General features: G+C 33.9%; 1 protein-coding gene across 1 annotated transcript in view; it reads left to right on the top strand.

Annotated features, from left to right (window-relative positions):
• Nucleotides 1–25,545, top strand: part of ABHD18 (abhydrolase domain containing 18) — a 45,879-nt gene extending 20,334 nt beyond the window's left edge. Inside the window, exons 4-14 of the mRNA XM_053901265.1 lie at nt 2,157–2,257; nt 6,748–6,826; nt 6,932–7,018; nt 8,812–8,837; nt 13,727–13,865; nt 15,929–16,018; nt 16,678–16,779; nt 20,272–20,650; nt 21,360–21,522; nt 23,026–24,957; nt 25,036–25,545. Of these exons, the coding sequence (XP_053757240.1) occupies nt 2,157–2,257; nt 6,748–6,826; nt 6,932–7,018; nt 8,812–8,837; nt 13,727–13,865; nt 15,929–16,018; nt 16,678–16,779; nt 20,272–20,650; nt 21,360–21,522; nt 23,026–23,077 (1,218 nt within the window). The 3' untranslated portion in view covers nt 23,078–24,957; nt 25,036–25,545. The remainder of the gene's footprint in view (nt 1–2,156; nt 2,258–6,747; nt 6,827–6,931; nt 7,019–8,811; nt 8,838–13,726; nt 13,866–15,928; nt 16,019–16,677; nt 16,780–20,271; nt 20,651–21,359; nt 21,523–23,025; nt 24,958–25,035) is intronic.
• The last annotated feature ends 1,308 nt before the right edge of the window (nt 25,546–26,853 follow it).

Raw genomic sequence — 26,853 nt, 5'->3', positions numbered from 1 at the left:
GGATTGTTTCTGTTCTTTGACTATTATCAATAAGGCTGTGAACATTCATGTTCAATTGTTTTTGTGTATATATGTTTTGAATTTTTTTGATATTAATCTAGTAGTGGAATTTCTGGGTCATATGGTAATTCTGTACTTAACTTTTTGACAAACTAAGAACTGTTTTCCAAAGTGCACCATTTTACTTTTCCCACCAGTAGGGTATAATAGTTCCAATTTGTCCACATTCACACTAATATTTGTATTAAATAGCCATCCTAATGGGTGTGAAGTATTTTATTGTGGTTTTCAATATTCCTTTCCCTTATAACTGTGATGTTGAGCATCTTTTCATGTGCTTAGTGGCCATTTGTATATCTTCTTTGGAGACATCTATGAAATCATTGCCTATTTTTAACCGGGTTATTCATCTTTTTATTGTTGAGTTATAGCTGGTTTAATTTTTAAGTCTATATTACTTATGGTTCTAAATTGCTTTTTTTTCTCACCAAGTTGCCATTTGTCCCAACACTATTTGTGGGATTATTACTCCCTTTCACATTAATCTGTGCTGCCTCCTTTATCAAATAGTTTATTATTCTAAATCATATAAATTCATATTGTACACATCAGGTCTCCTTACCATTTTCAAAAAATGCAGTGCAATCCTAATTAAAATACTCAATTTAGAACTAAAGTCTATAAAATGATCTTAAAATTATTTTGGGAAGAATCATGAAAGTACAATCAGATCAGGAACACCTAAAAAAGAAGAGTGATAAGGAAAACCTACTTCAGTCATTTGTCAATAGATATTATAAAGCTGCAGCATGATCAAACAGCATGATATTGGTATAAATGAAAGGTAGGCTAATAAGCATTATCTACAATAGCCAGATTATGGAGACAGCCCAAGTGGCCATCACCTGATGAATGGATGAAGAAGATGTGGTGTATACACACACACACACACACACACACACACACACACACACAGGAATATTACTCAACCGTAAAAAAAGAATGAAATCTTGCCATTTGCAATGACGTGGATGGAGTTAGTATTAAGCTCAGTGAAAAAAATACTGTGTGATTTCACTCATATGTGGAATTTAAGAAACAAATGAACCAAAGGGGAAAAAAGAGAGAGAGGGAGGCAAACCAAGAAACAGACTCTTAACTATAGAACACAAATTGATGGCTACCAGAGGGGAGGCAGATGGAGGAATGGGTTAAACAGGTGATGGGGATTAAGGAGGGCACTTGCTGTGATGTGCACTGGGTATTTGATGTTAAGTGATGAACCACTAAATTCTACATCTGAAACTAATATTGCACTGTATGTTAACTAGCTAGAATTTAAATAAAAACTTGGAAGCCAAAAACCAGAAAAAACCTTTTAAACGAGTGGGGGGAAAAAAAGATAGACTTATAAGACCCAATAAAGGATTGAAAATAATGTTATAACTTATTAAAACTTACTTCATGATAAAGTAGCATTTTAAGTCACATGCAAAACAAAATGTGGATTATTTAATAAGACATTACTGGCTAGAAATTTTGTTTTAAAATAAGATGGTTATATATGGTATCCACAGATAAAATTTTTTGTTTACAATTTTAATGAAAATATGTGGTGCTTTACTGCTAATTTAATTTTGATTACTGACCTGATAAAGATTTTTTATTTATAAAAAATAACTGATGAAGGGAAAGTTTAGGTGTCAGACATTAGCAAATGCCTTTGCTATAAATATAAATATACATTTCTCCTTATTTAATGTTTACATGACTCATTGTCTCAATGGATTGCTTAAACATCAAGTCAACCCTTATTTGATTGCAGTAAATTATTTTTACAGTTTCTTTGTAAATTGTTCTTATGTTTATTTTGATATTTTTGAATTCTTCCAACTAGTATTTTATTGACTTATTTCATGCTTTTGTACAAATGCAATTTATTTATAGTTTACTTTTCCAACTAGCCTGTAGTAAAGGATGTAAAAGGAAAAGAAATGTGTGTGAGGAGCCATGCTTCAGAAAACTGACTGGGGCAAAAGAATACATAGTAGTCAGTGAAAAAAATTTTAATTGAATGGAACGTTTTTATATTAAAACATGCATGATAGACCTTAGTCTATATGTATGTATACATTTTGGTCTTGCTTTTCTTTTAGATTGAAGAGCAGTCAGACTGTAAGATCCTAGATGGACACTTTGTTTCCCCCATGGCCCACTATGTGCCTGATATAATGCCAGTTGAATCTGTTATTGCAAGGTAAGAGTTTTTATTCAGAAAGTTTAAAGTAGTAAGTTATTTTTTACTTACAATTATAATATCAATGGCATACTATTTTTAATTGGTTAGCATTAATTGCAATAATTATTTAGCATTGCTCCCGGTAAATGTGGGGTGAAGCAGAATAAAACTATAGAAAAGAGACTGTTATAAATAATTTATATAAGCCTAATGGAACCACAAAGATAAAACCTATTAGATAAACAAAAGACAAAGAGAAAGAAATCTAAGCATTCCACTACAGAAAATCGTCAAATCACAAAGAGACAAAAAAAAGAAAGGAACAAAAGAATAATAAAATAATAAAAAGAATAACACAACAGCCAGAAAACAATAAACAAAATGGCAATAATAAATTTATAACCGTCAATAATCACTTTAAATGTAAACCAACTGAATTCTCTAATCAAAAGACTTAGACTGGCTGAATGGATTGAAAAAAAAGAAAAAAAAGGACTCAAGTATGTGCTGCCTATAAAAGACTCACTTCCAGGGCACCTGGCTGGCTCAGTTGGAAGATCATTCAACTCTTGATCTCGGGGTTTGAGTGTAAAGATTACTTAAATAAATAAATCAGCTTTAAAAGAAAACTGTTTAAGAAAAAAAGATTCACTTCAGATGAAGGAGATACATAGACTAAAAGTAAAGGGATGGAAAAAGATACTCCATGCAAATGAAAGTCAAAAGAAAATAAAGGTAGCTATATTATATCATACAAAAAAGACAAAGATTGGAGGGGCACCTGGGTGGCTCAGTCAGTTAAGCATCTGACTTGGGTTCAGGTCATGATCTAATGGTTCATGAGTTTGAGCCCTGAATCGAGCTGTCTGCTGTCAGCACAGAGCCTGCTTCAGATTCTCTGTCCCCCCCTCTCTCTGCCCCTCCCTCCCTCTTTCTCAAAAATAAACATTAAAAACAAATATTGGATAAGGGTTAAAGAAGGTCGTTATATAATGATAAAGGGATCAGTCTAACAAGAGGATATAACATTTGTAAATATTTATGTACCCAATATAGGAGCCAAATATATATTTAAAAAAATTAACGGGGCGCCTGGGTGGCTCAGTCGGTTGAGCGTCCGACTTCGGCTCAGGTCACGATCTCGCGGTTCATGGGTTCGAGCCCCGCATCGGGCTCTGTGCTGATGGCTCAGAGCCTGGAGCCTGTTTCGGATTCTGCGTCTCCCTCACACTCTGCCCCTCCCCTGCTCATGCCCTGTCTCTCTCTCTCAAAAATAAATAAACATAAAAAACAACAACAACAACAAAAAAAAACCTTTTAAAAAAATTAACAAACTTGAAGGCAGCAATAGAATAATAGTCGGGAGCTTTAATACCTGACTTGCAGCAATGGATAGATGATCCAGACAGAAAATCAGTAAGAAAACGTTGGACTCAAACTACCCATTAAATCAAGTGGACTTAACCTAGATATTCACAAAATATTATATCCAGCAGCATCTGAATACACATTCTTTTAAAATACACAGGGCGGGGCACCTGGGTGGCTCAGTCAGTTAAGCATCCTACTTTGCCTCAGGTTGTGATCTCACAGTTCATGAGTTTGAGCCCCGCATCGGGCTCTATGCTAACAGCTCAGAGCCTGGAGCCTACTTCGGCTCCCTCTCTCTCTGCTTCTCCCCCGCTTGTACTCTGTCTCTCTCTCAAGAAAATAAACATTAAAATTTTTTTTTAAAAATTAAAAATAGAACTACCATGTATGATCCAGCAACTCCACTTCTGGGTATATATTTGAGGGAAACAAGAACATTGATTTGAGAAAATATCTGCACCCCCGTGTTCATTGCAGCATTATTTACAATAGCCAAGACACGGATCCAACCTAAATGTCCATCAGTGGATGAAAGGATAAGGAAGTGGTATATAAAAGGAGTGCAGTATTATTCAGACATAAGAAAGAAGGAAATTCTCCGGGGGCATGTGCATGGCTCAGTTGGTTGAACGGTTAAGTGTCTGACTCTTGATTTTGGCTCAGGTCATGATCTCGTGGTTGGTGGGATTGAGCCCCATGTTGGGCTCTGCACTGACAGCAGAGCCTTCTTGGGATTCTCTCTCTCCCTCTCCCTCTCTCTACCCCTCCATCCTCTCTTTTCAAAGTAAATTAAATAACAACAGCAACAAAAAAGGAAATTCTCCCATTTGCAACTACATGGACCTTGAGAACATTATGCTAAGTGAAATAAGTCAGACAAGGACAGATACCATATGTTCTCACTTATATGTGGAATCTAAAACAACGATGACAACAACTTGGAACTCAGAGATACAAAGAACAGACTGGTAGTTGCCAGAGTTGGGAGTGGGGGCTGGGTGAATTGGGTGAAAGCGGTCAAAAGGTACAAACTTTGTTATAAAATAAGTCTTGAGGATATAATGTACAGCATGGTGACTGTAGTTAATACTGTATTGTATATTTGAAAATTGCTAAGACAGTAGATCTTAAAAGTTCTTATCACAAGAAAAAGGATTTTTGTAGCTATGTGTGGTAATGGATGCTAGCTATTGTGATGATCATTTCACAATACATACATATATCAAATCATTGAATTATATACCTGAAACTAATAATGTATGTCAATTATCTCAGTATTTAAAAAGAGATTTTGGAAGCTGAAAATGGGAAGCCATTAAGATCTATATAGATACTTTCCCTACCTCCCTTTCCTGTATGCTTCCTGGTCTCTTATCCCTGCTTTATGACCCATGCCATTTCTCTGTGGGTAGTTTATCTTTCTCTGCTTCTCATGCAGTGACAAAAAATAGCTACCACAGAGCCTTCATGTTGAAAGCTCAACAGAATCTAGAGTCTGTTCTAATTACAGACTACCAAAAGAACAAATCTTTACTGCCCTAATTTGTACTACCCCAGGCCCAATCAACTGTAGCTGAGGAGCTCACATGAACTCTACCTATTCATCACAGGGCACTGGAAAATACTCTTGTGAGAAGGTACTGTAATATGAGCAGACAGACTAATTAGTGAGCCTCTATTAGATGAGTGGTCAGTTATTACTGTAATAAAATATTCTTATTAATTTAAAGCTATTCTCCAATAATGAAGTCTCTACATGAAATGCTATGAAACAGAAGGAAAAAAATAATAGAGATGTCCAGCATTTCACAGAAAGCATTTTTAAATGTTTTTATTTACCCCAAATCATCAAAATATCAAGAAGCAGGACAGTTCTGAGAATGCAAAATGAAGTAGAGTTGTTAACATTGGCAGTTTTGATGAAGAGATTAAAAATTAAGAGTTAGTTCCCATGAGCACAAAACAGAAAGAACCACTGAACCCTCCTAAATGTACTTGTGTGTATTCTCTATTCAACAATTTATTGATAATAGATAACTAGTGATATTGTCCCCTGCACAAGCAAAATAAGCTCAAAATTGAGGTTTATGTTGCCTGAGAATGCAGCTACCTAAGGTCAAACCTTGAGTTGACAGAATGCAGTATTATACTAGATAATAATTCTAAAATATCAATTGCTAAGGAAATTAAAAAGGCAAGTAAACCAGTTTAGGAAGATAAAGTTCTGAAGATGAATGGTGGTGATTGTTGCATGACACTGTAAATATGCTTTTTAAAAATTTTTTTTGAGTTTATTAATTTTGAGAGAGTGAGTGGGAGAGGGGCAGAGAAAGAGGATGAGAGAGAGAATCCCAAGCAGGCTTTATGCTGGTAGTGCAGAGCCTGATGCGGGACTCAAGCCCACGAACCATGAGATCATGACTTCAGCCAAAACCAAGAGTCGGAAGCTTAACTGAGCCACCCAGGTGTCACCCCAACAATGTAAATGTACTTAATGCTGCTGAACTGTACAACTTAAATATAGTTAAAATGGTAAATTTTATGTTACATGTATTTTACCACAATTAAAGTAAAAGTCCTATAGGGAAAAAACATTAAATGAAAAGCAAATTACTACAATAAGAAGATGACACATAGGGAAAACTTTTTTGTTTTTTGTTTTTTGTCATCTGGCATGGATTGCTTTTTCTCCAAGTTGGAAAGCAAAAGAGATAACATAAAGTATTTTACTGATACATCAACAGCTTGTACAACCAAGCATTATTCCTGCAAGGAGAAAAAGCAGAGCTATGTAGAGAGTTGTTGTTTCTAAGACTTACTCATATATATTGATGTCTCAACAAAATAAGAAAATTTCATTATGCATTTATAAAGTGATACTGAATAAGGTAAAAATGATTACAATGAATTCTGTGTTTATATTGTACTGCATATTTTAATATCCTAATATAATATCCTAATATAGCAAATTTATAATATCTTATTTGCCTTTATGCAAACATGAATTATTCATCATAATTTGAATGTCAAAATTCTGAATGATCTCTTCTCCCAAATAATTTAATTATTTACAAATTGAAAGTTTGTATTGAAAACCTTCTAAAGAGAATTCTACTTATGTGTTTTATTTTAAATAGGTTTCAACTTATTGTTCCTAAGGAGTGGAACAGCAAATATAAACCTGTATGCATTCATCTTGCTGGAACAGGAGATCATGTAAGACTTTCTTATGATGCCTTAATCCCTAATTTGTTGACATACTCTTTGTAACACAGATGTGGTTATTACATTCTTTAAGTATGTCATCTTTTCTTTCCTTAGCATTACTGGAGACGACGAACACTAATGGCTCGTCCTATGATTAAAGAAGCCCGAATGGCTTCTTTGTTGCTAGAAAACCCTTATTATATCCTTTTGTGATACCTAGAAATCTTTTCTCTTATTTATAGATTTAGTCTTCAAAAAGAATGATAGATAGTAACCAGGTTTTCTAAACCAGTTAAATTTAGTGTCAGTTCAGAAAATATTTAAGAAGCAAGAATGAAAAGAAGTGAAAAATTATTTCATGCCTTTAAACAACCAATGTTAAGGATTGTGCTTCCACTGTGTAATGAAGATAAATTGTACTTTTTTCTTATAAAACTTATGCTGGATTTTAATATTATTAAGTCAAATGTTTGCTATTAAGGAAACCTTCATGTTTTAAATTCATTTACATTTAAGTCATCAGTTGAGGTTTAGAACAGTTCTTAACTTGACTTTCAAGATGACGTCAGACTATTCCCAGAAGAAGAAACGAAACTGATGCACAGATATAAAGAAATGTTCGGGGCACCTGGGTGGCTCAGTTGGTTAAGCATCTGACTCTTGGTTTCGGCTCAGGTCATGATCTCACGGTTCGTGAGTTCAAGCCCCACATAGGTCTCTGTGCCAACAGCACAGAGCCTGCAGAGCCTGCTTGGGATTCTCTCTCCCCTCTCTTTCTGTTCCTACCCCATTCATGTACTCTCTCTTTCTCTCTCAAAAATAAATAAACTGTAAAAAAAATTTTTTTTTAATTTAAAAGAAATGTTCAACGTTGCTGGTAATAAGAGAAATGTAAAGTTAAAGCAACATTACCAAAGATTTAAAAAATAAAACCCAGTAGTTGTGAGGCTATTGTAAAAAAAAAAAAAAAAAATGGGTACTCTTATTACTAATGGCTGTGAAAATTGGTTTAATCCTTGGGGAAAGCATTTCTACTGTATGTATCAGGAGCATTAAAAAATCTTATGTCCCTTGACAGTGATTTTGATTCTTGGAAATTTACTCTAAGGATAAAATACGAAGAAAAGAGAAAGTTGATTGAAAAGAGATTTATATAATTTTATTTATAATAGTAAAGCATTAAAAATAGCTTAAATGTCTCACAATAGAAAAATGGTTGAGTAATTTGTGGTTCATAATATTAGAATATTATGTGATTGGTTATGTATATTGCTCTACCATTTACTACCTGTATGACCTTGGACCTGTTATGTAACCTTTTAGTACCTCAGATTTTTCATTGGTAAATGGGAATAATCTCTTAGGTTATTCAGAGTATTAACTAGTTAATACTGTCTAGAACAGTGCCTGGTAAATGACATTCAGTAAATTTTAATGGTTATTGTTAAAAAGTTTACAGTAATATATGAAAAGTATAATGCAAAAATAGGATACAAAACTGTGGTGTGACATAGGCAGAAAACCTAAAAACAGAAAATCCATTAAAAACTGTGTGTAAGGAAAAAATACTGGACATGCACCAAAATATTAATATGGTTGTCTGTACATGAAGTAGTTTTTCTTCTAATATACTTTTCTGTATTTTCTAGATTTTATATAGTCAACATATAAATGAAAAAAAAAAAACAACCTTAATTTTAAAATTAAGTTGAAGATTGCACAGCCCTTTGGATATACTAAACACATTAAATTGTGCACTTAAAATGGGTGAATTATGTGGTATGCAATATCAATAAAGCTTTTAAAAAAGAAAAAAAATAATCACATTGAAAATCCCGAGAACTCCTCAACAGCCTATTTGAGATAATTAGAAAATAGTTATTTCAGTAATAAATTGTGTTCAAATGTAAGTATTTTGCTTAAGTAAATATGTTTTGAGACACAAACTGTATTTAATTATTTTAAAACTTTCTCTTTGACCCACATTCTTAAATGGCTGCAGGAAACCCAAGGACCAAATGTAAGTATACATCACCTTCGTTTTTGTAATCTTTATGCCAAATTTTTAGTGGTATTAAAATTTTTGTTAGTCTTTGGTTAATCATTTCTAAGTTTAACATGCAAATGTTATTTGGGGAAAAGTTCTGTTATAAAACTGTAGTAGGCATGTTGAGTTAAATTTTTATCTTAAGCTTTTTGCACTTAAAATGTTTGATAAAGAGATAAATAAGAAATTTTAGGGGTGCCTGGGTGGCTCAGTCATTTGAGCATCCGACTTCGGCTCAGGTCATGATCTCACAGTTTGTGGGTTCAAGCCCCACATGGGGCTCTGTGCTGACAGCTCAGAGCCTGGATCCTGCTTTAGATTCTGTGTCTCCCTCTCTCTCTGCCCCTCCCCTGCTCACACTCTTGTCTCTCTCTTCTCTCTCAAAAATAAATATTAAAAAAAAATTTTTTTTTAATTTTAGGGGCACCTGAGTGGCTTATTTGGTTAAGTGTCCTACTTTTGATTTCAGCTTAGGTCATGATCTCATGGTTTGTGGTTTCGAGCCCTGTCTTGGGCTCCATGCTGGTGGTGCAGAGCCTGCTTGGGATTCTCTCTCCCTTTCTCTCTGTCCTTTCTCCACTCATGCTTGCTCTCTCTCTCTCTCAAAATAAACTTAAAATAAAGTTTTTAATAGGCTGATGGAAGATATATTTTATTTATAAAACTGTAACTGAAGAAATGTTAAAACATTTTCCTTCTTAAAGTACATTTACTTACTTCGTGAAATTAACACCACTCCTTTTTATTCTTGCAATATATAGTATAGGTAATCTGAAGATAATCTCTTCTTGGTTTTTAGAAATGATGAACTTTGAAGGCAACTTTTTTTGCATTTCCATAAGCTATGTCATGTTTGGTTTTGATTCATTCAGTAAATATTTGATTCAAAACATTGGGAATATAACAACAAAAAGATAAGGTCCTTACTGTCATAGAGCTTATATTCTAGGATGAGAGATAGATAAAAATAATATAATGAGGAGCCACCAAGGTGAAAACCCAGAGGAAGATCAGCCTCAGAGAAGGAAGAATGAAAAACCTAATATAAGCATGGGAGAGTAGTATAAGACAAGGTCAGAAATGTAGGCAAGGGTCAGATTTATGAAGAGCCATGTGCTTTGAATTTTACTATAAGTGCAGTGGGAAACCTTTGGAGGACCTTAAGGAGAGGAATGATCTGATTTGTGTTATTAAAAGCTTATTTTGGCTTAGTCGGGCTAGTGTAGCAACAGAAAAATCAAATAGGAAGCTATAGCAGTAATGCAGGAGAAAAAAAAGTGACTTTAAGGTAGTGGCAGTGGAGATGGAAAGAAGCTCTCATGGGTAATTAGAAGTTGAAATGATAAGACTCATTGATAAATTGGATATTGTTGGTAAGAAATCAAAAGTTCTGACTTGCATGTGTTAAATGTGTGATGTCTGTTAGAACTGCAGGTGGAGAAGTTAAGTAGGGAGTTGGAAAGTCCTGGAGAGATAGATTTAGAGGTCACATGTTCTATGTGGTCGTGACATGGAAGAGATATAGATGAAATTGGGGTGGGTTGGAAGCAAACCTGTATCCTATGAAGGATAGTTTAGAATAAACTTTGTGTAATGTGAACAATTAATGTCCAAGCTAAGTAGTTCAAGAATTCTTACTGTGGAACCAAGCTCTGTATTCAGAACTAAGTGTGTCATTTTTACTCTGTTCTATTGGTGGTTAAAAACCCAAAAGAGTTTTTTGAGTTATAGTTAGAGGCAGCATGGGTTTAACAGAAAGATGTTGACTTTGGAGTCATAGAGACATAGGTTGCAATTGTAATTGGTCATTTAATAATTGTATTACCTTGGTCTAAGTATCTGTTACCTCATTTATAAGGTGGGAATACTCTATAATTTCTTCCAAACAGAATTGTTGTGAGAATCATGTCTATAAAATATCCTATCATGTATCATCAACCCAAGAAATATAATAATACACCAGTATATTTATTTTTCTCAAATAATTCATTGTAAGAGATGGTTTGCAATTTAAATAGTAAATTTATTTTTATCTCTCTTTTTAAAAGCCATCTTATGCTTGTTTTCATCAAAAGTGTGAGACTCGGTCCACTGTTATAAATAACCACTGTCCCAGAACCCTACATTAGTAACTTCTATTAAAAGAGCAAACTGAAGTGAGTTTGATAATTCAGACTTCCGTACGAGGCCAAAATACATAATCAGGGGAATTACATGATCATCAATAGAAAATTGGAATGAGAATAAGAAACAAATGTAAGGATACATGGGCTGTTTTATGAGGAAGCACATCTATGATCTATTCTGACAGAGGATAGCATAGTTTCCATAAAGAGAAATTCTGACTTAGAGCTCTGAGGAGATGTGGTAGGACAGTGGACATAAGCTCTTTGGGGGCCAGAAATGTGTTTTTCACAACTTGGCATTCCTACGGCTGCTAGTTCTTTGTGCATAATTACCCTACATAGACATACAGTAAACAACCATTGATAAAGTGAATTTTGTACACCTCGACAAGGTTTCATCCAGTGGCCAATCATGTATGTCTTTATATGAACTAAAATTTGAAAACAGATTCTAACTTGGACACTTCAATAATAAGATAATATTCTTTTTTACCACTAAATAGGCATACCTTGGAGATATTTCACCAGCTGCATTAGCCCCTAACAAGAGAGTCAAACCCTCCTTTGAAGCTAGCCATTATCATTTCTTCTCTAGCTATGAAAGTCCTAGATGGCATCTTCTTCCAACAGAATGCTGTTTTTCAACATTGAAAATCTGTTATTTGTAGCTGCCTTTGTTAGTTATCTTCACTAGATCTTCTGGATAACTTACTGCAGCTTCCATATCAGTAGTTGCTGCTTTACCTTCTTGCACATTTATGTTATAGAGATGGCCTCCTTCCTTAAACCTCATGAACTAACTTCTAGCTTCAAACTGTTCTTCTGCATCTTCTTCACCTCTCTCAGCCTTCATAGAATTGAAGAGAGGTAGGGCTTTTCTCTGTAATAGGCTTTGGCTTAAGGCAATGTTGTGGCTGGTTTGATTTCTATCCAGACCAGTCTTCTCCAAAATTGAAAACCGTTTTGCTTTCTATTTTGTGTGGTCGCTGGAGTAGCACTTTTAATTTCCTTCAAGAACTTTTACTTTGCATTCACAACTTGGCTAACTGTTTGCTGCAAGAGGCCTAGCTTTTGGCCTATCTCCACTTTTGACATCCCTTCCTCACTAAGCTTGATCATTTTTAGCTTTTGACTTCAAGTGAGAAATGTGTGACTCCTCTTTTTACTTGAACACAGAGGCCATTGTAGGGTTATCAACTGGCCTACTTTCAAGATTTTTATATCTTAGGGAACAGGAAGGTGGGAGAGAGGGAGAGAGGTGGAGAACAGCTGGTCGGTGGAGCTGTCAGAACACACATAACATTTATCCATTAAATTTGCCATCTTATATGCATGCAGTTCCATGGTGCCCCAGAACAATTACAACAGTAACATCACAGATCACCATAACAAATACAATGAAAAGGTTTCTCGATAGTATGAAAATTACTAAATTGTGACAGAGACGTGAAGTTAGCAAATGCTTTTGGAAAAGTAGCATCCGTAGACTTAATCGATACAGGGTTGCCATAAACCTTCAATTTGTTCTTTTTTTAATGTTCATTTATTTATGTACACGTGCGTGTACAAGCAGGGTGGGAGCAGAGATAGATGGAAAGAGAGAATCTCAGGGCTCACACAGGGCTCAATCTCACAAACTGTGAAATCATGACCTGAGCTGAAATCAGGAGTCGGACACTTAACTGATTAAGGCACCCAGGCACCCCATAAACCTCCAGTTTGTAAGAAATGCAGTGCAATCCAAAGTGCAATAAGATGAAGTATGCCTATATAAGAATGGTTTGGAATCTAAAAAGATTTAAATGCTTCTAATAAGGAAATGTACTTAACATGTAAAATTAGTTTCTAAAGACAGAAAATTCTAGTTGAATTGGTTTTGTTTTTATTTTAGAGAGAGCAGGGGAGGGGGTGAGAGAGAGAATCCCAAGTAGGCTCCACACTTGGAGTGGATCCTACCACCCTGGGATCATGACCTGAGCCAAAATCAAGAGTGACACACAACTGACTTAGCCCTCCAGACACCCCTATTTAAGTTAATAAAAAAACATGTATTTTTATGAAAAATTACTTTTTCAACCAACTTTTAATTATTAAAAGTAAAGCATAGGGAATATAGTCAAGAATATTTTAGTAACATTTATATAGTGACATGGTGATTGCAGTTGCCATGGTGAGCATTGAGTAATGTATAAAACTGTCAAATCACCATGTTATACAGCCGAAACTGATATAACATTGTATGTTAATTACACTACTATTTAAAAAATAAAAGATTTTCCAGTTGATTATATTCATAAATTGTGTATTTTTTGAAAATAAGCAACATATTTAAGATTTTGGTAATACATGAGCCTCATATTAGGTTAAATTCTTTTACATTGCTTTTAAAATTTTTATGCTTTAAGTTCTATTGTAATAATTTACCCCTGTGTAAATTCATACGGGACAACCACGAATTTTTTTTAACAGTTTGTTTAAGTGCTATCAAATAAATATATTTCCTGGGCTTCAAAGTAGTTAATTGAATTTCAATAAAGAGCAGATATAACTTTTAAAAAAATAAGTATTAGCTGATTAATATGTAGAATAATGTTAGCACTCTTAATTCCATCAGTTTGTTCCATTAGCTATCTGGTCCTTTAAAAGAAAAACATGAAGTCTGGCTGCCTGTTGTAACTTTGCATATATTAAAATGTAAATACATAAATAATTTTCTCTTTTGTCTTGTGAGGCTAGAAGGTCCAGCCTAAAAAACGTGTCTGACCTTTTTGTGATGGGAGGAGCTCTTGTTTTAGAATCTGCAGCTCTCTTGCACTGGCTAGAGAGAGAGGGTTATGGACCTCTAGGAATGACCGGAATATCCATGGGAGGACATGTAAGCCTTTTAATTTCAACTGATACTTAATTGTGATTATGTTTATAAGATCTAGAGAATGTAGTTATTTTAAAAATTTACTTAAGATGTAGAATTAATTTTAGTCTTGGCAAAAGCAGGAACAGGTTTTAAACTTTTCCCATTATAATGATTTTTTTTTGTATGATTTATATAGACAATGATTGTATTTCATAGTCATAGCTCAGGTATTGAATTTAATTTAATATTGTATTAAAAGTTAATTTTTATAAAATTTAACTTTTCACATCTGAAATATAAGTGACTTACTTTGCTGTTAAATTGGTGAAGATAGCAAATGTAGAAAATACTTTTCATTTATCTCTTATTGCTGTCCCCAGTGATAAAGTGGTACCTGTTATACCTTTGTCTTCTAGAATATACTGAAACAGCCTCCTAATTGGTTTCTCTTTCTCTAGTCTTTTCTTTCATTAAACTTCTTAGTTTTTCTCCACACCATAACTAGAGTGATTTTCCTAAATCTCATCTGTGCTCTCTCCTGCTTAAAACCTGCCAAAGGCTTGCTATTCCAGTGGGCTTTAGATATGCTGGGTGCTAGCATTCTCCTAGTGCCTTCTCATGCCTTCTCACCTAACCAAATAACAGTTTGCCCTTCTGGTTCCAGTCTAGAGCTTACTTCCTATGAGAAGTTCCTCCACTCACAGCCTAAACCCTAGACTGTACTTCATCTCTTATTAGTACTTTTTTCACTGCATTTTGATTACTTGTTTAGCAGTTTTTCTCCATGAAGCAGTAGGTTCAGTAAGGGCTATTGATATGCTCTAATTGTTTCCTGAACATATTAGTCACTCCATACATTTTAAAAGAAACAACAACAAAATATATATAGTTTTCTGTAAGTAATTTGAATTATAAAATTAAGTTTAAAAACTGGCTAAAATTCAGAAATATTATTAGTGAAATTGAAGGGTGGACAATTATTTCTTTTCCCTACCTAGTAATGTTTGCATTGTTATGACCTAGATTAGGATCTTAGAACTTTCGCCTGAACTACTGCCTATACTGGTTGGTTTCCTACCTCAGATCTTACTCTTTCCAATCAGTCTTATGAACTGCTATCATTTTAGCTTCCTTGAATTACTTCTTTGACATTGCCACTCTTTTGTTCAGGCCTCTTTATTAATTTCCCATTATATACAGAGCAAAAGGGACCTCTCATCTGTTGCTATTCAGTCTTTCCAGCCTACCTATCTCCCTCACCCCATTCACCATATATGCCCTATTGACCAGCCGAAGTAAGTTATATTGGCTGTTTTCCTAGCAGACTTTGCACTTTTTCACCATCTTGCCTTTGATCATGTTGTCTTCTTTATATAGAAGACAAGACCCCATCTTTCATTTCCCCTAAAGGACAGCCATTTCATGAAGCCTTCTCTGATTCCCCTAGCCAAAAAATAACTTTTCCTTTCTCTAAACACACACATTACATTATATAAGTTATATAATTTGTTTTGTAGTTCACCAGCTTTTTGACAGTCAGCCTCAAAGGTCTGAGATTTTATAGTTGTGATTTTGTTGTCACTGAGCAGGTCACTTAAGTACGGAGTGTGATTAGCCTCCTGCCTAGCGTCTACATTTCAGCATGTTTGCTCTATATTTACCCAGTAGAAAGTAGTTCTCTGTGGAAGGTCTTGAGATTACTTAAAATTTTCCAATGTACTTTATTACTTTCTAAGGGAGAAGTTATATGTTGTTGTTGAATTTATGATTTGGGGTTTCACAAGGTTGCTAGACATTCTCATGAGTATTTAGAGATTTTTTAAGATTTTATTTTTAAGTAATCTCTTTACCCAATGTGGGGCTCAAACTTAAAACCCTGAGATCAAGAGTCGCATGCTCTACCAACTGAGCCAGCCAGGCACTCCAAGTATTTAGAGATTTTGTGTTCATGTCTTATCTTACCAATTTCTACTTTCTTCATAGTAAATGAAGTCTTACCAGACTACTTTCTTCATAGTAAATAGTTTTCATTTTAATGAATAGAAATTTAAACAGGAGCTCTCTGACTGTTAAACATATTTCAGATGGCTTCCTTAGCAGTATCCAACTGGCCTAAGCCCATGCCATTGATCCCATGCCTGTCTTGGTCCACAGCATCTGGAGTCTTCACTACGGTAATTTAATTGCAATTAATACTTAAATAGCTATATGTAATGAAAGGTAATTGTTTTGGGGGTTCCTAAAATCCCCTCCAGGTTTGGTGGTTCTCTAGAAGAAATCACAGGACATACCACCTAGTATTACTCACAACTAAGACTTATATCAAAAGGATACAATACAGAATTAGCAAAGGGAAAAGGCACATGAGGCAAAGTCCAGAGGAAATCAAGCACAACCTTCCACTGGAAGCTCACAGGCTGTGTTTAATTCCTCTAGCAATGCGTTATGACACTATGTACAAAATGTCCATCAGTGAAGGTTGATTGAGCCTGGGAGTCCAGGGTTTTTATCAGGGGTCAATCACTTAGGCAGTCTCTGCCTCATGTACCAAAACTCCAGAGGGAAAGTATGTGTTCAGCAGAAACTACACTGTTTGTCACAATGACTTTATGATTTATCACTTTATCATTTAGAAAGATATATATTGGGGCAAAGAACTGTTTATTAGTCCAGTTCCCAGACTCTAATCAAGGGCCAACATTGCAAGTAGAGCTTTCTAAAGATAGGAAATCTCAAGCCTGCTATGTTTACTCTTTTCTGCACATTAATAATAAAATTATTGGACAAAATGTTTGATAGTGGGGTTTGATCTTAATTTAGTTTGTTATTTCAGGGTGTGCTAAGTAAATCGATTAATTGGAGGGAGCTGGAAAAGCAGTATTATACACAGACAGTTTATGAAGAAGAAATTATTCACATGCTTGAATATTGTGGAGTAAGTATTTTTAATTTCTGCGTAACATTGGAGGGGGGCAAAAGTTGATTGTGTTTCACGTTTTCAATTTTTAAAAAGAATCGCAAATTTGTTAAAAGGCAGTACTGTTTTTTAGTTTTTAAGATTCTTCATTTTAAAATAAAATATAAATAGGGGCACCTGGGTGGCTCAGTTAAGCCTCTGACTCTCGATTTCAGCTCAGGTTATGATCTCACAGTTGTGACATCAAGCCCCACGTCAGGCTCTGTGCTAACAGCATGGAGCCTGCTTGGGATTCTCTCTCTCCATCTCTCTCTCTGCCCCTCCCCTGCTTGCACTCACTCTCTCTCTCTCTCAAAAATAAATAAACATTTTAAAAATAAATAAAAGAAAATATAGATATAAAAAATCGTGCAAAGCAAATGTATGGCTTACAACATTTATTAAACAGAAAACCTGTTTGTAATAGGCCAAGAATAGAAATTGACCACCCAACACAGAAACCACTCCCATGTGTCCTAATTAAAAAGCTCTTCTCCCCGCACTGCTAATCATTACCCTTATTTTTATAGTAATTACTTCCTTCTGTTTTTAAAATAATTTTATTGTCCAAATATGTATCCTTATATACTACAATTCTTTTTTTTGATGTGCTTTTCTGTGTCTTTTAATCTGTAAGTTCCCTTCCATTCCTTTCCTTTTCCTTATAATTTATCTGTTGAAGAATTTAGACTATTTACCTTTAGAGTTTCTCACCATCTAGATATTTTTTATTGCATTCTCATGGTATAGTTTAGCATGTTCACTCATGCTCTGTATTGCCTGAAAGTTGGCAGCTGGGTCTAGAGGCTTGATTAAACTCAGTTTTTATTTCTTTGGTAGGAGTGTTGGAAGCACATAATGTCCGGTTGTCTCTATTTTGTGGTGTAAGCCTTCATTGATGTTTAATGCCTATGTCTATTAGTGGAGGACTGCAAAATACTGATAGTCTAAATCTGTCATTTTTTTATTTATTAATTTTAACACTTGTATAAAAAGGCACTTATTGGTTACCTATTATTTGGCTCAGTTCATATATGAAAGGCAGGATAAATGCTTGATATCTTTCCCTTAATTTACTAGTTTTCAAGATAATGAATTGGTTCCCTCTTAGTCTCCTAAGGTGACCAATTCCTTTCATGGTTTTTTTTCTTTTTATGAATTTTTAAATTTTATACATTCAGTTTGGAAGTTACCAAGGATCTCAAGAAATCTCAGAAAGAAAAAATATCTATACTATCAATTAGGACTTTTTATTTATGATTACATCACTATAAATCTCACTCTTGTAAAGGAAATCTATCTTGCATAACCTCAAAGGGTATTTACTTGCCTAAGAACTTTGTAACAAAATATCTCTACCTGCTGGTTAGTTCCTTGTGTTCCCCCATACATATAATAAAAAAATGCCTATATTTCAGAACTTATGATAAAACTCAATATGCATCTTTTGAAAGGGATGTCAAAAACTTTGGTTGTCTGAAACAGCAGTGTAGTCTTACCCAGCACTTTTTTTATGTCTCTGACTCTTGGTGGTTGTATACAGCTCTTTTTGTCTCAGAACTTGTTCACAGCAATACATATTCAGGGAATGTCAAGATGGCTTCCTTTTTTGTTATAAAAACTGTGTTTTTCTAATCAAAAGCAGTTAAAGTTGTTGGTGTACCCCTCTGAGTAATTCTGGGGTGCTTGATCTTACATTTCTCAATGTTTTTAGGTGTACAGTTCTTTGGTCCAGATGACTCTAGTGATTTTTTCTGTTAACCAAGTTGTTGGATTTTTTTCCTGCCTTCAGTCAATTTTTCATTCTTTAATTTTTTAAATAGCTTGTAGGTCATATGTTCAAGCATCCAAAAGTATAAAAAGGCATATAATGAAACAGTTCCTACCCGTACTCCCAATTTGCCTAGGTCCTATCTCCCTCAACAAATAACCCACTATTTATTAATGTTTCAAGGAATTTTTCAAACCAATAGAAATATGACCTTTTTTCTTACCTTTTTTTATGGACTATACACAAATGTTTCCTTTTTCTTTTTTACTGCTGCATGAGACTATATGGATGGACATACCATGATTCATTAACTAGTTCCCTGTTGATGGGTATTAATGTTGTTTCTCATTTTTCACTAGTAACAAACACTGCCGCCATGAATAAATTTCACAAGTGTAAATTCCTAGAAATGTTGTTCCATTTGTAATGTGGTTAGATTTTGTCTAATTCTAGTTGTTTCAATTTTTACTACCAGCAGGAACATGTGTATCTGTTTTCCCATAATTTCACAAATTCAGTGTGTTAGCAAACTTATGGGTTTCATTTTTTTTTGTCAACCTAATGGTGAAAATTGGTATTGTTTTTACTTAGTTTACTTAATTTTAAGTGAAATTGAACATGTTTATAAGTTTAAGGGTAATTTATATTTCATTTTCTGTGACCTTTATGTGCATATCCTTTGCTCACTTTTTCTATTGTGGTTTTGGACTTTATATTCATTTCTAGCTTTTAATAAATTAAAGCAGTTAGCTCTTTGTCATAGAAGTTGCAAATATATTTTCCCAGGCTGTCATTTTTTTTCTTTTGACTTTGTCTTTAGTATTTAACAACGTTTATTTTTACTTAAATTACATTGTACTTACAAGTCCTTAAACTTAGTACATCCTTTTGAGATTTTAATAGGTAATATTTTTTCCTTGATAATTTTTAATTCTTCTTAGTTCAGCCTAAGAAAGGGATTTGAGGTAGCTGATGTGTTACTGCCAGGATACACTCATAAGGCTTTTGGAAGTTCTAAGATTAAGGCAGATCATGAATTTCAAAACTTTAGCAATAAAAACATGATGCAGACTAAATGATACCCTTTATTGTTTAATAGGAAACATTAAGCAATGTAGTATAAATCATTTATCTTAGTCCTCAGATAAATTCTGAAATCTCTTTTTTCTCTGTTATTTTTTAAGTTATCAAATATATGCAACATAAAATTTACTATTTCAACCATTTTTAAGTGTACAGTTCAATGGTGTTAATAAATGCATTCACATTGTTGTGCAGCCATCACCTTTGTCCATCACCACCATCCATCTCCAGAACTTTTTCATTTTACTGAACTGAAGCTCTGTACCCATTAAACAGTAACTCTTCATTACCCCCTCCTTCCAGCCCCTGGAAATCCCCACTCTATTTTCTGTCTCTATAAATTTGACTACTCTAGGTACCTCATAAAACTTAAAATCATACAGTATTTGTTCTTTGTTTCTGGCTTATTCATTTAGTGTAATGTCTTCAAAGTTCATCCATTGTCGTATGTATCAGAATTTTGTTCCCTTTTTAGACTAAATGATAATCCATTGTATGTCTATAGCACATTTGGTTTATTTATTCATTGATAGACATTTGTGTTTTCTTTTTATTTTAACAAGGTTGTTAAATAAAATGTATTTTATACTAAATGATGTCTTCTTTTGTATATTCAGACAGATTCTTTCAAAATGGGACAAGAGTTTGTGAAACGCTTCCCTATTGGTGCAGACAAGCTAACTAACCTTAATCTGGTGTCTAGAACTTTAAATTTAGATATGACAGACCAAGTTGTATCCCAAAAACCTAGTGACTACCATCAATCTAATAAAACATCTATCAGTGCCACATCAGAAGGACTCTTGTTGCAAGATACCTCTAAGATGGAGTGCTTCAATCAAACACTTTCACCCAATAAAAGTAGTTATACAAGCTGTGGCCCTCAGTCATATCACCTACTCAGTAAAGAACAAAGAAGAAATAATCTTCAGAAAGAATCTTTAATATTCATGAAAGGAGTCATGGATGAATGTACTCATGTGGCAAATTTCTCAGGTACCAATTTTATATGAAATGGAGAATGTTTGCTGATGGTAAATATTTGTGAAATATTTTTAAGGATGCTTTACATTTTAAGGATGTTTACAAAATAATTTCATATTTTCAAGAGTATGTTTATTGTTGGCTCCAAAATGTATTTCACAGGATAAGTTGATTATTTAAATATATTTTATCCATGAAAATCTAAATCCATCTAATTAGGGGTGCCTGGGTGGCTCAGTTGGTTAAGCATCCAGCTCTTGATTTCAGCTCAAGTCATGATCTCACAGTTTGTGCAAGCCCTACGTCGGGCTCTGTGCTGACAGCATGGGGCCTGCTTGGGATTCTCTCTCTCCCTCTCTCTCTCTCTCTCTCTCTCTCTCTCTCTCAGTCCCTGCCCTGCTAGTGTGCACTCGTGTGCACTCACTCTCTCCTAAAAAATAAATGAGTAAACTTAAAAAAAAATCCATCTTAATAGTTAACTAAAAATATATTGGATTTCATACCTTCTTTAGAATGTTCATCTCATTGTATTAGAGATGAATATTATGATATTATGTAATATTATAGTTGATTTTTAACTTAATCTAAAAGTTGTAATTTGACCAACTTGACTTACTGTACTATCAAGTATGTTTTATTTTCTAATATGATAGTATTTATATAAAAATCTTAGAACTTTTTAAAAGTATATATGTTGCATCTTTTAAAATTCCATACCTAGTTCCAGTTGACCCAAGCCTCATTATAGTGGTTCAAGCCAAAGAAGATGCCTACATTCCACGAACAGGAGTTCGAAGTCTACAAGAAATCTGGCCCGGTTGTGAAATCCGGTATCTAGAAGGGGGTCATATTAGTGCTTATCTTTTTAAACAAGGACTCTTCAGGTAAGATGATTGGTCTAACATCTATTTATTTGGTTTTATAATTTTTTTGCCTCAAAAAACTTAGAGGATTGGGTATTTTTATTGTACGTCTTAGTCCACTTTCCTTTTTTTCCTTCCCCACTCAGTTCTCACCTTTTGGTATTCTTACCTATCTCATCCTCTTCTTGTTTCTTCTAAAGAACTGGAGAAGTTGTATGATAGGCATATTTTATTGTGTGTTTTTACACTCTTCAAATATTAATAGCCAGGTATTTTAGGGTATAGGGAGGAACACAGTTTGTAAAACTTGCTTTGGTTCATTATGAGTTTTTCACTCCACTCTTTTCTTCTCTCAAGATGGCATAAGTATCTGTGGAATAATTAAGCAATGTTTTTCCGTAGCAAGTGAATATGGAATCTTAAGTGAGAAGTGAAATATTGGTTTTAATGCTAATAACCTTATATGACTCCAGTATTTATTAGAACTTACAAAAACCTTTGATTCTATATCTCTAGTATTTTACAGCCTTTATTATTTCTACTTCTATTCAGATTTAATGGCAAAAGGTTATCATTGGAATATATTTATCATTAATGGTTAAGTGTATTAGTTCACATAAAGTGCTTAGTACCCTGTCCATGATATGTTTCAAAACTACCAGCTGCAGGGCTGTCTGGGTGGCTCAATCAGTTAAGCATCCGACTTCAGCTCAGGTCATGATCTCAACAGTTCATGGGTTCGAACCCTGCATCAGGCTCTGTGCTGATAGCTTGGAGCCTGGAGCCTGCTTCGGTTTCTGTGTGTCCCTCTCTCTCTGCCTCTCCCCTGCTCGCTCGCTCTCTCTCTTTCTCTCTCAAAAATAAATAAAACCATTAAAAAAAAACAAAATAAAACTGCCAGCTTTATAGCTATATAATAGAAGAATTGTGTGTACTATATGTTTGACATGTTTTAGCTCTTTTTAATCCAAGAAGTAATTTTGTATGTTGTCACTCATTTACTTCAACTTTTAGATGTCACCTTAAATGTCCAATTAAGATACCTTGTGAAAGTACTATAGGAAACTAAGGCTTTTTCTTTTTCTTTTTCTTTTCTTTTTTTTTTAAAGGCTTTTGCTTTTAAGTTCAGTTGCTAGGCACATGTGTTTTTCTGGACAAAAAATATCCTTATCTTAATTTATGAAGTAAATTGAATACTACATTATGAAAAGTTTAGTGTAGCCAATTAATTTTCAACAAGTGACTTACATATATACTTTATATTTTTCACATACATAGTATATAAATACATAGATATTATATAAGTTCGAATTCATCATCAGTTGAAAGCACATTTGAGGTTTTCTAGTAGTGGTGAAGTTACATGGACCCAAACACCTATCCTCAGATACCTGCCTCTTTCAGACCTATTTGGAGAGGAAGTCAGGTTGCAAGCCACAGGTAATTTTGGAAATAACTAACAATAAAAGTACTGTCTTCCTTTTTTGCTCATTACTTATAGTTCTTCTTTCATATTTAATTTAGACGTGCCATCTATGATGCATTTGAACGCTTCCTCCATAAGTATGCTAACTAATTGGATCACTGTATATAACCAGTATGGCCATCATATTGTTTACAAAAGGAGTTTCATCCTTTGATGATGTGAAGAACAAGCAGACAGCACTAAATATCTAATTTGTATTAATTTAGTCTGGAACTCATATAAATCAGTCATTAACAATCTTTAAATACATTTAAATAATTTTAAACCAATATTTGGATGAAATAATATTGAAATATTTTGTTACTGTTTTGTGGGAATCCCATATACTCAATGTCTAGTCTGTTGTTGCTATTTATGAAAACTTTAACTTTTTAATTGTGAATAATTTATTAATTAAGATAAATTTATTCATTGAAGCCCTATTGGTTTTTAAAGAACTGCTAAATCAAACTAAGTTTGTAATAACATCAGCCTGTATTGTATACCCTTATGTGATAGTTCTACTATTGACTTGATTTGAGAACATGTTTCTTTCCTTTTATGATTCATAGTGAATTTATAATCTTATTTTCAATTTAATCTCTGCCATGGAAATACTTCATGGTGTGTAAAACGCAGTGTTAACTTTGAATTCTAAAAAATTCCTAATGGCGTCATACATAAGTGGTTTTAATAATTAAAACAAATTGGGAATGCAAATAAGATGCATATGACTTGGCTGTACTTTGAGACTTTGCCAAATACTAGGTTAGTAAACAATGCCAAACCTATTTCCCCTAATTAAAAAGTGTCAGTTTATCAAAAATGGAAATAATGAAAGACTTACTGCATTACTTGATACTGTGTCTTAACATTTTCTTGTATACCTACTCTGGGTTTCCTAAATATCTAACTTTAGTTAGATACACTTAAACAGCTTTGGCTTTTAATTTCAGAAATTAAAGGCCATATATGAAATTGATTTGTTCCATATGAGTTTATTTTACAGAAAAGTTATAGTAACTACTAACTTTTTTAAGGGAAAGATTATATGGCTAGATTTGGTGCTGTGCTTTCGTTTTATGTTAAGCTTCTCAAGCTAAGATCTAAAATGTTTGAAAAAAGTAGAAAGTATTTTTGAGTATTGTATCAAGGTTTGGAATAAATGTACTTGAGTTTTATTTGTTTGAAATCTGTGTTGTCTGTGGATTATTTTAAAATATGTATTCCTAGTGTAGCAAGGATATTTGAATTATAATGTGCCTTCATAGCCTTTTAAAATATTTTGTTACTCTAATGTTCCCATCACCTTAACTTTTAAAAGCTATTTAAAAGTCACTAATGTGAAGTCATTAATGGTATACAAAATCGTAAATTCTGTGAAACTGCTTTGGCATAGGAAACCAAACCAACTTGGTTACAGCCATTTGGTCTTTAGCAGTTTTATATCTTCAGATTAGAACCTTTACTTTTAACTGAAAATATAAAATATACTAAAATTTTTAAACAAAATACCCTTTAAAGATAAAGTAAAATTTATTGTTAACTGAATTACAAGCATTTTCTTCATATATAGTGAGGCAATATGATTGAATGCTTTCTGAACTATGGCTTTAGTAATTTATTACTAAATAAATTTAGAAATTTATTTTTCACCTAAATATTTCTTACTAAGCAGTAATGTACTGTGGTATATAACTTTCTGTTGGTAAAAGAATGAAATTTCATTTCATTTTAATTAACTCTTAGGCATAACTAATTTTTCCCAAATGTGAAAGGAGGTATTTTAAAAATTTCATCTCTTAAGCAGATGTTTTAAAGAATATATCCATGCAACTTCCTAAATTGATTAATTCAAGGTGCAAAATACCTTATCCTAAAGTTTTTTTTATCCATACATCCCAAAATAGTGACTCAGGCTTCATATATCTGTGTAGAAAACACACACACACACACACACACACACTATATATATATATATGTGTGTGTGTGTATATATATATATGTGTGTGTGTGTGTGTGTGTGTATATATATATACATATATATATATACACACATACATATATAGACAACATATATATTTTAAAAAGTGCAGTCTGTCATTTTGAGAATTGGGTATATAAACTACTAGAAATTCATTTAGGCCACAGTTGCAAACTGGCAGTATTGGTATTCAGGCAGCTTGGCCCACAGCTGTTTTATTCAGTGTGCATAATGTTTTAAAATTGTTGTAATTTGAAGTCTTTCAACTGGGCATGCATTCCTTAGTTTGCCACAGCCTACTAGACTCCTTATATAAGGCTGCTTCACTACTCTGTGTTTCCTACTTAGCCCTGAACACATCTGAGTTTGAGACCCCTGATTTAGATCTATGGTTAGAAATTTCTGAATTTCATGATTTGCTGTTGTAATTACTATTAATTATTTTATCATAGCATTTTAGATTGTTTGTTATGAATGTCATTTTTTAATGTGGTGCTTTCTCTTGGAAAGATTATTAAATTAATACTGTAACTGAAAAAATTTTTAATCATTTCTGAATATTTTATACTTCACAATAAAAGTCTCTTAAAATTAATTATTTCATATATTCAAGAGGATTTATTCTAAATACAAAAAACATGTGTCACATTTGATTGTGTCCAAACTTGAATTGACTGTGTGTTCCTTCTTAGTTCTATTGTAAACCAAACAAGGTAAGGCAGAAATAAGCAAGGGAGGCTCTATCGGAATAGTATTCAGTAACTGCAACAAGAGTCAAATTTACCTCCAAGTTGTGTGATCTCAGGGAAACTATGATAGAAGATAGGATTGTGTAGGCAGAGGGAACGATTAGGGCCTGAGGTCCCTGGATGGGGAAAAACACCTATTTTGGAACAATGCTGGGAGTGTCTAACCACAGGAAGTCCCCTCAGTCATGAGGTTCCTCTTAAGAATGTAACAGACCCCACCTACTCCTCCTCAGGTTTCCCCTCTGGAATTTGACAGAAGACTTAAGTATGGCCATAGACCACCCCTCATACAATGGAAATGAGCCAATCAGAAATGGACAACCCAGCATGTAGAACTATCAAGCCAATAAGGATAGAAACTGAGAAGGAATAAGGGGAAATGGAGGGGGGAGGGCTGACCAGAACCTTATAAAACAAGGACCCTTGCCTATAGTCCTTGGGCATTCACTTTCAAATGTACTCTCTCTATACAAGAGCTTTCCTTCTATTCTTCCTTTCTAATCTTGTATTCTAATAAACTTTTGCCTGCTGCTCATTTAGTGTCCACCTCTTCATTCTTTGAAGCAGCAAGACAATGAATCCCAGGTATTGTGGTAAAAAAAATGCAACAAAACCAGCATTCTGACAAACTGTATTGTTTTTTTTTTGAAGGGGGGAGGGACAGAGAGAGAGAGTCTTAGGCAGTCTCCACACCCAGCACCTAGCCAATTCTGGGCTAGATCTCACAACCAGCCCTGAGATAATGACCTGAGCCAAAATCAAGAGTGAGACACTTAACTGCTTGAGGCACCCAGCCATCCCTGACAGACCATACTTACCTGAATGTTGTATAAGTCACTCTTGGACATAATTAGATTTATACTATTACATGTACAAGCAATTAAAATCTAGAGATAAGAATTTAATTATAGGACTCAGAATGGGGATGCTGGTCAGAGGCTGCTATAGAAATTGGGTTTGCAAATGAAAGATTTTGGCAGATAAGACAAAGGGAATAGAAGTACATTTGGACTGTTTTGCAGGAGTAGAACAACTTAATTCTAGGAATATTCTTATAGGCAGAATCCTAGGAAACCAATGATTTCATGAAGAACTTTGAAAACAGTTTAGAAAATGTTGGACCAAAACCTAAAAAGATTTTCTTCAGGACCGTT

Source organism: Panthera pardus, unplaced genomic scaffold (genome assembly GCF_024362965.1).
Source record: "Panthera pardus isolate Hobbes unplaced genomic scaffold, ASM2436296v1 HiC_scaffold_13, whole genome shotgun sequence".
Taxonomy (NCBI): domain Eukaryota; kingdom Metazoa; phylum Chordata; class Mammalia; order Carnivora; family Felidae; genus Panthera; species Panthera pardus.
Note: the sequence above shows the minus strand (reverse complement) of the source record. Positions and strands in the feature narration are given on the sequence as shown.